General features: G+C 38.3%; 1 protein-coding gene, 1 non-coding gene and 4 pseudogenes across 8 annotated transcripts; 1 reads left to right on the top strand and 5 right to left on the bottom strand.

Annotated features, from left to right (window-relative positions):
- Positions 1 to 302: 302 nt before the first annotated feature.
- On the top strand, positions 303 to 728 carry AT2G16170 (annotated as a pseudogene; the record flags this gene model as incomplete). The annotated part of the gene is made up of 1 exon: positions 303 to 728.
- A 205-nt stretch (positions 729 to 933) lies between these two features.
- Positions 934 to 1,830, bottom strand: AT2G16160 (annotated as a pseudogene; the record flags this gene model as incomplete). Its single annotated transcript has 4 exons — positions 934 to 1,147; positions 1,224 to 1,308; positions 1,397 to 1,610; positions 1,690 to 1,830.
- Positions 1,831 to 2,486: 656 nt separating this feature from the next.
- On the bottom strand, positions 2,487 to 5,195 carry AT2G16150 (annotated as a pseudogene; the record flags this gene model as incomplete). Its single annotated transcript has 1 exon — positions 2,487 to 5,195.
- Positions 5,196 to 5,800: 605 nt separating this feature from the next.
- On the bottom strand, positions 5,801 to 5,880 carry MIR416. Its single transcript, NR_140633.1, has one exon. It is a non-coding gene; the product is annotated as a microRNA ath-MIR416 precursor (primary transcript).
- Positions 5,881 to 6,160: 280 nt separating this feature from the next.
- Positions 6,161 to 9,072, bottom strand: AT2G16140 (annotated as a pseudogene; the record flags this gene model as incomplete). 3 transcript variants are annotated; one of them is made up of 3 exons in its annotated part: positions 6,161 to 6,491; positions 8,466 to 8,589; positions 8,771 to 9,072. The 3 variants fall into 3 exon arrangements; another variant differs by having other exon boundaries at positions 8,466 to 9,072; another variant differs by having other exon boundaries at positions 6,161 to 9,072.
- A 1,092-nt stretch (positions 9,073 to 10,164) lies between these two features.
- Positions 10,165 to 12,228, bottom strand: PMT2 (polyol/monosaccharide transporter 2). Its single transcript, NM_127171.2, has 3 exons — positions 11,952 to 12,228; positions 11,511 to 11,857; positions 10,165 to 11,418 (listed from the first exon to the last, which is right to left on the bottom strand). The coding sequence occupies exons 1-3, from the start codon at positions 12,076 to 12,078 to the stop codon at positions 10,357 to 10,359; spliced, it is 1,536 nt and encodes a 511-aa protein (NP_179210.1). The 5' UTR covers positions 12,079 to 12,228; the 3' UTR covers positions 10,165 to 10,356.
- Positions 12,229 to 13,152: the final 924 nt, after the last annotated feature.

The following is a 13,152-nucleotide window of genomic DNA, read 5'->3' as shown; positions in this document are numbered from 1 at the left end:
TGTTTACATTTACTTGTTTGTTTTCTAAACAGTTTATTACTTTTGGATGTTATGCAACATTTTATGTAGTAATTAACAACGTACAAAAACAAGATATCTTACCAAAGTACGTACAAACTACGTGTCCACGTGTACACAGTACACGACTGATGTGTATACAGGCGGTAACATTGATTTGACATCCATCAATGTAAAATTAAATTTCTCATTGAATGTAACTGTAATTTCCCCAACAATATCTCCATCCGTGGTTATTAAATGGGAGGAAGAATTTGACCTCTTCGGAGTATCTCATTACTAAGATGGTCAATCCCACTATTTCCGACGACTTGTTCGCTATGATAGCTAAGAAAGTGGCAGACAAAAGCTGGTTGGACCTTAAGCCACTGATACGATCCGGCACTCGTGGAAGAGACATTGTCTACCGACCGGATGTCCTTAAAGACGCTAACATCTACAGCTTGTGCCGTGTTCCCGATGACTTCCAAGTAGGAGGTGGCCATAATCCAACCGGACCCCAAGGAGAAGGCCGCAATCGACCATTTTTCAAAAGGTGCCTTCTCGCTAACAATCCGACGGCTGTGTATAACGAAGCAATACGTGTTCTAATTCATGAAACTGACATCAATGGAGCACTTAAGCTCATGCAGCGTCATGCACCCGTCCGAGCTGATGCAACCATCGTCTGCGCCATCATATTCATATGTGCGGGGTATGAATGGAACTAAGTTTGTTTACATTATACATAGAGTACACCTATTTGAACGTACACAAACATAAATGTACGTCCATGGAAGGTCATTACAATTAGGCTGTATTTGTAATAAGTAAACTGTAGCAATTAGAAGATAAAACTGTAGCATAAAAGTAGGGATATGTTTAAATTCGGTTACAAATCTGTAGTTATTTAGAATAAAAGAAACAAGAAATAAACTAATAGACAACGACTCTGATTTCTTCCACTTCCGGTATATCCGGATTAGCAATGACTTTGGAGATAGGGCCATTGGTCACAACCTTCAGTTTATGGATCCCGGTTAGACGCCAAGATACGAGTGCGATAATGTTTTGAGGACCAGTTAGCCGCTGGAAGAATCTTTGAAATTCGAAAGCTTGATCATTTTGGTGCTTCACATTGAAGAACTTCCTTGCTACAGAGAATATATATTATACACAGGATATAACAAACATATAGCCAAAAACATTAAAAATAAACAACTTACTGTTTATCCATTATTTTAAAAGGAAGCTTCCGCCCACGGTAGTCTTTGGTCAAATTGCCAACCTCAATGAGCGCACCAATAACATCTGGTGTACGTAATGGAAGATAAAAGCATTATGTGTACGTACATATTTACAAAAATGAATAGACAGTCAAATATACTAACCGACTAACACTCCGGTAGAAACTGTCCTCTCGATGATGTAGTCAAAAGGAGTAAAATCATAATACGGTATTGCAGGCAATCCTGAAACTTTGGTAACAATGGTCTGTTGTGGAGACGAACTGAGAAAGTATTGATAACTATCCACTCATTTTCTCGGATACGGTCAGAGTAAAATGAAGCAAGGCGACGATTAATGGTAGCCTCTATGCGGGAACGCATTCCCTACAACAAATCATCATGATTAGTGACATGTACGGTATGTGAAAGTAAAAACGTTATAAAGACATTGGCGAAATATTACTCGATTATCTGCCAAGATGAGACCCAGGTCGAACTCATTTATTCCCACGCATTTTTGAAACACCCTGACCACAAAAGCGCGTATACTCCATCCGGTGATCATGGGACAAAGTTCGGAAATGGCATGATATCCATCATCCATGATGACAACAACAAAAACCAGAATAACCGACTTTCTGTTTTATGTGTGTGATGGGATTGGACGTTTGTTTGAATGAATTAAGGGTGTTATCACCAGTTTCTTAAATAGATTTTAGAAAGACGCGATGATTGGTCCCAAATCGATGTAACGGTATAGCAAAAAAATGTAACCGTCAACTCTGTATAATTAGATGTACCCAGTGTACGTACAAATGAAAACGTTTAACAAAAGTACGTACAGAAAACAACGGGATTGACAAAAAGTTAAAGGATAATCAAATACACCCGATAATACGAGGTCCACAAACGTACGTACATAAGGTAACGTACAGACAAAATAATATGTAATATTACTACATAGACTGATCAAAAGATTTCCAAAAACGTACGTAGAACAGCTTCCAAAAGCACGGAGACGTAAACTCTAACCATCGCGAGGCCTAAATAGGTTTTTTGCATGTCTTCTTGTTATGCCCCGTTTTCCGACATCTTGTACACCGATTAGGAATGAGTCTTTTCTGCCTCTTTTTCTGAAAGTTAAAAAATGGTAAGGCGCCTAAAAGGAAGGAAAAATTGCATAGAAGTGAGGATGGGGGAAAATCTTACCCGGTTTTCCCCAGTAGATAGTATCCTCTTGGTGGGTGGTCTCCTAGGTGGTCATCTGCTGCGTGGAGGTATGAGAATCAGGTCCGATAACTCTTGAGGAATAACAACGTCTTTTGGGTCCGGTATAGGTAAAACGGGTTCTTGGAAAGAATCAGAAAACACTTGAAGGCTATACCACAATCCAACAACAACCTTCGGGTTGATGCCAAAATGTATTGCAGCAGCTAGAGCATTCTCGCATGGGATTCTTAAAATTGTGTACCTAAGACAAGTACACGTACACTCATCTAGGACAACGTGAAAATGCTCACCAGTCTTTGAAGTAACTTGATAACTCCAAGGCCCAGACATCATGACTGAGAACTTTCCTGACGCAGGCAAGTCTTGAAGGAAACGTTCATCTACCTCCGGGGTGACCAAAGAGTTACACTTCGACACTTTTTTCTGCCTTGCTGCAAACCATCGCATGATGACCTCTCGGATGAACTCTAGCATATAGACAATTGGATACGCTTTTGCCTTGCTTAAGACATTGTTCATTGCCTCGGAGTTGTTGCTAGTCATGATATTGTACCGCTCCCCTTTGCAGTATGCCCTAGTCCAATGCTCAAATCCAACATCCTCTAAATACTTTGCACATCCGGGGCTCCGACCTCTTAACTCTTCAAAGTATTTTTCAAAATCTCTAATCCGATACGCTTTAGTGGCGCTAAAGAATAAACCAGACACACCGTACCTTGCGTAAGACACCGATATGTTTCGCTCCAGGTGTACTATACATGCTCCATGATGGGCTTACGGGTACACCACACTAACGCCTTTATATATGGAAGAATGCCTGTCCGAGACAATCATCAAATCGTCAGTATCTGGAACAATCTCTGATAATTTCTCAAAGAACCAAATCCATGAAGCATCGGTCTCGCCGTCAACAACCCCAAAAGCTAATGGAAAAATTTGAAAGTTCCCGTCTTGTGCACATGCTATAAGGAGGCATCCTTTGTAACGACCGACTAGCTGCGTTCCGTCTACAACAACGACTTTCCTCATACATTTCCAACCTTTTATAGACGCCGAGAGAGAAACGAATACATATTTGAAGCGCTGGCGACCTTTATCTTCAGGAGTGGAGTGGAGATGACAGATTGTACCGGGATTTGCTAATTGTAGAAGATACAGATATGTAGGTAAAAACCTGTAACTAGCCATATCATCACCCCTTATAGAGTTTACTGCAACCTCTCTAGCTCTCCATGCTGTAGAATATGAGATCCGAACATTAAGACCATTTAAGACCAATTGAGGCAAATCTACAGCTCTCGGACCACCTTGCGAAGAACTATATCTATTCTTCATAACCTCGCCTAAAAGCTTGTAAGTTGCATGTTTACGATAATCCTTTCGAGTCTCGATCTTGCAAACATGGATGGAATCATACCCTGTGATTTTGAAACATTTGAAATTGGGTATGACATGTGCAGTCAAATGCCATGAACAATTGCGATCTACGCAAACCATCTCTAATCTTTTAGGGCATGACCGAGTTTGTTTGTAACGGAAGCACTTTTTGATTGCAACAAGTCGCATAGTCTACTGTATGACTTGCTTGTTTTTGAAAACACTTCCCACATACAACGGATGACCTGACGTACTCAATTCAACTTCTGTCTCATCGACTCGAACATTGGCTAAATCATCGAATACAGGAGCCGCATCAGTATCGAGCAACTCATTCTCAGCATTATGCAATGTAGAAAACCCTTTATACACTTTGTAGGCTTCACCTGTTGTCACTAGACGGTCGTCAGATTCAATATTTAACCCACTTGCAGAAACCCCTTCTAGGACGACTATACCATCATCTCCAGTTACGTTCTCAGCTATATCATCCGTGTGCTCAACTAATTCACCTTCGCATCTTGTCTCCTCTGCACAGACTCTAGTGTACGTACATTGGTACAAACCATGTTGACACGTCGGGGATAGAGCAGAGGTTGGTGTACAGTCAACCAAAACACCAGTGGGTTCTACATGAGGTACATGTGTACCCGTCGACGTACACGATGCCAATAGACGAGTGAGTTCCCCTGGGGGTTCCACGGTTTGTTGAGTGTCATTCACGACGCCCTCCTCAACATGACCATTTCCATATTGTTCCACAATCATGTCACCCCATTTATTGTAATCGTAATCTTCGCCACTACCTTCACTATCGTCTACTGTAGGGTCGAGTGTACTTCCACGGCTTTCACCATCGGTGTCATCGTCATGTACATCCATATCTTCGTCCTCTTCATTATCCTCGTCCTCATATTCATCCTCATCACCTTCATCTATGTCATCCTCCTCATCTACATTTATATCTTCGTAAAAATTATGAGCTGCATCAACATTTGTAACCTCTGTCTCTGTATGGCCTCCATTGCCGATAGGGTAAAAAGACACAAACAAGTTAACAGAAGGATCGCCATTACGAATCAACATAAATGTATCCAGGCTGATTTGATTCTCAATATATACTGGAGGGCGATTACTTGCTATCATATCAGACATCTTTCCAGGCATCCAGTAACTTATTATAGGGTTCCATTCACTAAACTTATAGCTGAAAACATCACATATTGGACTTGCCAAATCCGTGTACGTCGTTGTGTCTATAATACGTACACAGCGTCCGAAACTTCCTTTTTCAGCTTCAAATTTCCAACCTTCTTCTTTGTATATCCACTCACCAACCATAATTAATACATGTAACTCCATACCTGCAACATAAATTCCTCAGGTCAGACCAACATTAAATAGAAAAAAATCAGATCTTTTTGAAGGCTTTCATTTATGTCAACAAAGACAAAAAGAATCTCTAACAAAATAATTTATGTACTTATAAATTTAACTAAACAAAACATAGAGCTTTAATTTATATCTACAAATACAAATAAAATCTCCAACAAAACAATGTATGAACCCAGAAATTTTTAAAAACGTATCATTCAAATCACGTTCTCAAGTGTAATTAGGATTAACACGAATTTCTTACCCAGAACACAGATTGTCTCCCCTTCAATCCTTCAAACTTTGTAAAACAGCAACTGAAAACTTCAGATTCTTCACCGTAACACAATTTCAATTTTCGTTTCTTCACCTTAACACAATTTCGATTTACGTTTTTTCCCCAGAATTCTAATCTAAATTATCTAAATATCTTACAATATAATCTCTATTATAATAGGTAATCATAAGTTTTAGTCTTGTCAAAACTTTTTAGCATTAAAAACTTCTGAGCCCAACGAATTTTAAAATTTTTTAATTCCAATCTCAAATGTCAACTTCGCCGAAACCCAGAAATCATTTAATGCATTTCTCATCGATGAACAGTGTACGTACGAACCTGGTTCTTTTGGATTCCAACGACGCGGTCCATACGTACAAACCGGGTTCAGTTTCGTCAGGGGCATTTTGGTCAGTTTTTGGTTTAATAGCTAATAACTGAAAGGCCTAGCTCACAGTGTTAAAATTTGAAATTAAAAGTGGGTCAACAGCTACTGTGCGCAATTTACCATAAATATGATGTAAGCATACTGATAAGACTCGTCCACACCTTAGAGCATGTCCAATGGTTAAGAACCATTTGATTCTTAACCTTGCATCTTAAGTATATTTATAATCTAAATTTTGCTTTTTGTAAGTTAAGATAAGTAAAAGAGTATTTTAGTAAAAATGAGCTCCATTGATGTATCTTACAAAGAAAATATCTTAGAAAAAAAATTCAGTTTTTACATCACAATATCTTCCAATACAAGTAATGATACAACCAAAGTCATACAAGCATTTTACAAGGATTTTGAAAATATGCCTTGCTAACCAATGGTTAACGATGGCTGTGATGGGCGGTTGATTGACCGACGAGTTATGTCCGGAACTGGCCGAAGAGAGTACAACTAAGAGAGAGACCTAATGCTAAGTATAGAATAAAGATGATCTGCATGGACCAAATCAAACCTGAAACCCAAACTGAAAAGGAGAGATAATCTGCATGTGATTCTGGCCAAACCAAACCTGAAAACCAAACCAAATCAAACCAATCAAAACGTTACAAAAAACTTAAAGAAAAATTGATTCATTCATTGATGAACTAATTTATTGATGAGAATCAGAAAGACTAAACATAAGGATTGATTCAGAAAGACATATCTTAACTTATAACAGAAAGTTCATACAAACACTGAATTTTAGACATCAAACTCAAAGCATTCAGAAACGACAAAGCATTTGATCACATACAAGTTGAAATGAAATTGGAAACAACAGAAAGACATAACATAAGTTGAAATGCAACAGAAAGACATAAACTGAAATGCAACAAAAACACAACATAGAGACTTAACTAATGTTCCAAAAGAAAGTCAATTAGTTTGTTTTTAAGAGTCACTTCATTATCAGTAAGTGGCTCTTTTTTGGCGATGAGAGATTCCAGCAAAGTGGTTTTCGATAACCTATCTTTCTTTTCAAAGTCCTCCTTCTCTTGCTCTCGATCCTTTTGCCTTAGCTCCCAATCCTTCTGTTTTATTTCCCAAATAGACTGAATCTCCAACATTGCATTCCCTTTGTCTTCCACAGTTGTTGTCTTGGTCACAGTCTTTTTTGCTTTTGCCTTTGCAGCTTTAACACCAATAGGGCGAGACATTGCTTCTTCTACTCCATGGGAAGGTGGCTGGGAGGTTGAAGGTTGTGCAGCCTTGTCACACTTTCTTCTTTTTGACATTACACTTGCTTGTGAACACCATTTTTGATCATGGCGAAGCACTCTCCAAGCATGCTCAAGGGGGAACTTATACCCATAATCGTTGTTGAAGATTTCGTGTGCTAGTGATATGACATCATTGTCATTCTGTCCACTAGACTTCTCTCTTGATGCAGCTTCATAACTCCCTACAAACTTGCAAACACCATCATTGATCTTAGCCCACCTCTGCTTTATGTTACCTTGCATTCTCTTTCTCAAACCGTTCAGCTGTGGACTTGCATCATAATAGGCAGCTATTCTTGACCAAAAGGTATTAGCCTTTTGTTCATTGCCTATTACTGCATCTTTACTTGTGTTGAGCCAAGAACTGACAAGCACCATGTCTTCTTTGGCTGACCATTTCATTCTCTCTCTTTTCACCTTAGGTACATGTTCTTCTAGGCTGGGAGAGTCAGTACATTGAGTACTAAAGATAGGAACATCATCACACGGATTGGTTTCCAAAGTGTGAACCTCTTGTTGACTAGTTAAGAGGTTCACAAAACCTGATCCATGACTATATGGATATGGATCCATATGATAGTTCTTTGGTTGGTTTTAAAAGGAGTAGGATAGAACAAAAGGAAGATTTTTTGGTGTGTGTTAATGGTCTGTGGTTGGTTTAAAGTTAGAGATGAAACGTTTAATATATAACAAGAGGTTCATGATGTGTTTATGTGTTTAACTGTGACATAGCAAACAATCAATGACAACTACTACCAAACATTGCACTAAAGTCTTTAACTGTGACATAACAAGCAAGTAGTCGTAAATTCATTGTGACATAACAAACATTGCACTAAAGTCTTCTGGTAAAGTGTTTAGATGAAAAGAAAGAGCAGAATGAAAGGTTAATAGTATGTGTTCAAGTAAATTCATAACAATCAACTACAAGCACAATCAATTGTGCATTAAAGATTGATGTAGACAACCTAATCAAACTATTAAAAACAGAGAAAGCATTGATCACATACAATAGCCTAATCAAACAATTAAAAAACAGAGAAAGCATTGATCACATACAAATAGAGAAAGCATTTATCACTTAAGCGTGTGAGCTGCCTGCATTTTAACATTTTTAAAATGATATACTCAACTACACAAAATCTCAATGTTCATATTGCCTAAACATAGAAGCAAGCAAAGTTTCACCCAACCAAAAAAGGAGTCACATTTCGAACAAGCTAATATTTCTTAGTATCAAGAAAGCATTTCCAAACCCTAGACATGCCATTTAGAAATCAAACCTGGAGACGCATGAGGCTGCCTTGCAAGATCATTGCAGCTTCCCAACAAAGCTGGAGGCAGTCCTTCATTGTTCTCTATCACTCTATCCTCTTCTTCGAATGCCTCAAACACACTCGCACGGAACTCATCATACAGAAACAATTACAATATCAGCAGAAGAAATATAGAAAAGAAAACAACAACTCATCAATCTCCAAACCAAATGTTAAAGAATCCAATTCAGCTGAGAAATCCCTAATTTCTACACCAAATCAAATAACCCGAATTCAACGCGAAAAACAATTGAACAGAGAGAGATTCATACCATGGGAAACAGATTGGAGCAGCCAATAACTCAAATCTCCGATTTGGTGAATTCTTCGATTTTCTGATCTCGATCTGGTGAACCAGATATCGCCGATGGTCTCCATATTCGGTTAATGATGATGACCACAGATGAACGAAGAATTTCCGACTCAAATCTCTTCTCAATTCATCGGATCGAGTCGGATGGTGAAGTTTTTGTGTTTGTTTTGCATGTCTCGAGAACGAGAGAAAGAGAAAAAAAAAAAGAGAGAAAGAGAAGATGAACGCGTGATTTTATTTTTTGGTTTTGTCTTTAATTTGGACCACTCATTTCAGGACACGTCCATGCTTCTTAGCACACATAAAAGATTTTAGCTAAGATGTAAATCTTAGCATTTAAGTCATTTTTGATTTAATTTTAATTACTTAAACCTAAGATATTATGCTAAGATATGTGTTAAGATGCACCGTTGGACTTGCTCTTATATTTTTAGGTTCTAATCTTTACCAAGTTTCTTGCGAGGTACACCAAATTAGTGACTTAATTGATGATTATAATGTTGGTCATATAACTTATGCTTGTTGGTGTCCGTCATTTTGTAATAATCCAATTTTTGATGAGGGTACTTTATTTTTTTTGTTGCTAAGAATGAGGGTACTTATACATTAATTTAGTTGTTATGTGTAGCTATGTAACAAGTTAAATACTCTTAATGAGGGTACTCTAATTACTTTGTGTAACTAGCAAACTTTATTCATAACAAAGAAAATCTGACGGCCGGACGGTTCACGAGAATAGTGACCGGATTGATGGTCCTGGTGCTGGTCATATAACATATGTTTGTTGATGATGCATGTCACCGTACAAACTCATCTTTTGAAGTAAATATAATATACGTGTAAATGATTTTTAGTCGGCATGTGTGGTTATGCAATTTATTATACTTTGTTATCTTTTTTTTAACAAAAATAAATAAATTTAGGCTCATAACCCAACAAAAACCCTAAACCAATTAAATAGAAACGACAATTCTACAAGCTTCGATAAATTAACAAAGACTTATCATATAAACACAAAGTTTATTACCACATATATCAATTTTGACATTTATATACATCTATAAAGTTAATTACTTACTAATTTTAACAAATGTATTCAATATATTTCATAACGATAATAAGATATTAAATATAATTCCACCAACAATTTCATCACACCACCTTTGTATAGGAGTATTAGACTAATTGGAAGGATCGTAGATCATCAAACCCACTTTTGAGTTATAAACTAAACTAGCAAATAATCTAGTAACCGAAACGTACGTACCTTAATAAGTTTTCCAAAAAAAAAAAATGGTTGTAATCAAACCTATGTTGCATTTATTAATTGAAATGGCAGATTATAAAAGTTTAATTCTTAATCTCGTTCTCTGCAAACAACTTATTAAAGATATACAACATGAATTTAGAGATGGCAAGTAAAATTCTTTATTAATTTTCTTATTGGTCACACTCGCCCGATGAAGACTCGGATCGGAACCGAGTCTTTTGGTATCGACGTTCCATTAACCAAATAATGAAATGGAAGCAAATTTTGTTTCACTCTCATTGTTCATCAACTACTTGTTTCCCTTTGCTCATAACATTGTTCTTTTTGTTTGCGCTGTAGCTCCCGAAGAGACTCTCTATTTCTTCTAAAGGCACACCACGTGTCTCCGGGAGGAAAGTGAAGAAGAAGACCCACGCGGCAACCGCAACTCCGGCGAAGAGAAGGAATGCACCACCGATGGTGAGACCCTTAGAAAGAGATAGGAATGTCATTCCTATAATACCACTCATTAGTCTATTCAACATCACTCCCAAACTTGCTCCTTGCGCTCTTAGCCTCACGGGGAATATCTCTGAGGCGTAGACCCACGTCACGGGGCCTGCACCTAATGAGAATGTTGCGACAAAAGTCATCACCGTCGTAACGGCGAGCCCTATAGCCCACTTGAGTGTTTGCCCGGGGTTCCTGTCGATCACCGTGAGACTAGTTCCAAGGGCGGTCAAGGAAAAAAACATTCCACCCATACTCGTAAGCAACAAGGCACGACGTCCAAACCGGTCCACCAAACAAGTTCCTACTACGATGAAGAGAGTCTTGACAACTCCGACAGCGACCGTAGCCAAGAGCTGGTCATTCTTGGACTTCAGTCCAGCCCTTGAGAAGATGGTCGGAGAGTAAAGCACGACAGCATCAATTCCGGAGGCTTGCTGGGAGAAATGGATACCAAGGCATGCTATGAGGATGTGTCGAACGGACGGGGTTGGTCGAACGAGAAGGTCCTTCCACACGCCTTTTCCAGCGCTCTTTTTATTCGGAACGACTATAACATCGTCTGTCATATCATCGGGGATTCCAACTGCGCGTTTGATGTCATTGAGCCTTGAGATGGCTTCTTCTTTGGTGTTTGAGGTTTTGTCAAGGACTTTAAAAGCGTCCCCTAGACGACCCTGCATGACGAGCCACCGTGGAGACTCGGGCATTGCCAACACTCCAATGGCTAGAAACACTGAGGGCACAGCTCCAATACCTAACATGAACCTCCATCCAATGTGCTCTGGAAGCTTGGCGAAGAAGTAATTGGATACGTATCCCAATAGTATACCAATGTTGATAAATATCTGCATGCATATAAAATCATATCACATTAATATAAACCTAATTTTCTTTTTTTTTATATCATATAAACTAGTAAAATTTGGATCTATTGAACCTCAGGGAAAGAGCTAAGGAAGCCTCGAGAAGAGGCTGGAGCGACTTCCGTGGTATAAACAGGCGCAATCATCATAGCGTAACCGACACCGATACCGGCTACAAAACGGCCGACCATAATGAAAGGATAGTTAGTGGCAAAACCCATTAGTAGGGCTCCACAAAAGAAGAAGAATCCTGCCAACACTATGGTATATCGTCTTCCGATCCAATCGGAAGTTCTTCCAGCTGCTCCTGAACCGATCAGAGAATAGATATTTAGAATTCCCATAAGAATCTCAAGTTGTACGTCCGACAGCTTCAAATCGTCTTTTATGAAAATTGCAGCTCCACTCATCACTCCAATATCTGCAACATCCATAAAATGTGAGGATGATTATCTAAACCGTTAAACCAAACCAAATCTGAAATTTGATCGTTAGAGAATGATTAGAAGACCAACCATAACCAAGGATGATAGAAGTCATGGAGGCTAAGATTGCACAAGCAAAAGCAAATCGGCTTCTATTCCCTCTTGGCGGCTCGGACTCGGCAACAACAACACCTCGTTCTTCTCCTGAGGAACTCATTGTGTCCACCGCGATTGTAAAACTTACGGTGAAAACGTAATTAGTAAGGAGAAGAGAGAGTGATATTAGCAGATGAACTTTGTTTCTTGTGAGACACGAGACCTATTGAAAGATGAAGAGATTTAAATAGATGAATGATACTCACAACTGAAGCCAACCAATAACTGAATGTTTAAACAATAAAAAACATTCAGTTACTTAAAACGGTTTAAAAAGTTTCAGAGGATAGGAAATCGGATTAGAAGATATCAAGAGACGCAGGTTTTTTCTCTCAACTACAAGTTTTGTCCTAAAATTGGCAGTTTACAGTAAGACCAGATCATTTAAGATTTTAAGTTTTGTCTCACTTTTTACGTTTTTTTTTTTTGTTATTTTCTTTTCTAAACTTAGAAACATAAGTAAATAGGCATCTACACGTATCAGATTGTTATAAATCTAAATATAAACAGTGCAAGTAAGAATTGTGTAGATACATGCAATAAGATTGCTCACTCTCTTTTTACTGATGCTTAATTTGTTTCACATAGGCCAATGTTTATATCCATTCGTTACTAGAGTCAAGAAATTTCCGCATTTTTGAGGCTCCGAGCAACGTACAATCCTTGTCAACTCCAATACAAGTTTTTTCAATGATAATTTTATTTGAGCGGACAAAGGCTTCTCTAAGTCTACTTTGACAAGCACTCTAGCCATGTCTAAGCGTGTGCATCTCTCTCGACGGGAGTTCCAACCAGGCTGCCCCACAATATTATCGAGGGGTTGTACCTTACAGAGTTGCAAGTCAAGGGATTGACATCTATATATAAGAACACGAAAAACCTTGTCTCATTTTAGGAATCGATACTTATCTAGTATCTTAAAGACTTATCAAAACCTATATGTAATCGGAAAACTCCAAAACAAGAATATTCAAAATAAAGATAAAAGAGAACTAAAATAAAACCCAACATGGAGAAGCTCCCTAGTTCCTACATCAGCAAGAATCTCAAACATAGGATTGAACTTGGTAACTGAATTCGATGCATCTCAATGATGTAAAGAGAGTTCCACGAGCCTGGCTTTTGGATATATACT

This window comes from Arabidopsis thaliana, chromosome 2 (assembly GCF_000001735.4).
Source record: "Arabidopsis thaliana chromosome 2, partial sequence".
In the NCBI taxonomy this organism is placed as follows: Eukaryota; Viridiplantae; Streptophyta; class Magnoliopsida; order Brassicales; family Brassicaceae; genus Arabidopsis; species Arabidopsis thaliana.
Note: the sequence above shows the minus strand (reverse complement) of the source record. Positions and strands in the feature narration are given on the sequence as shown.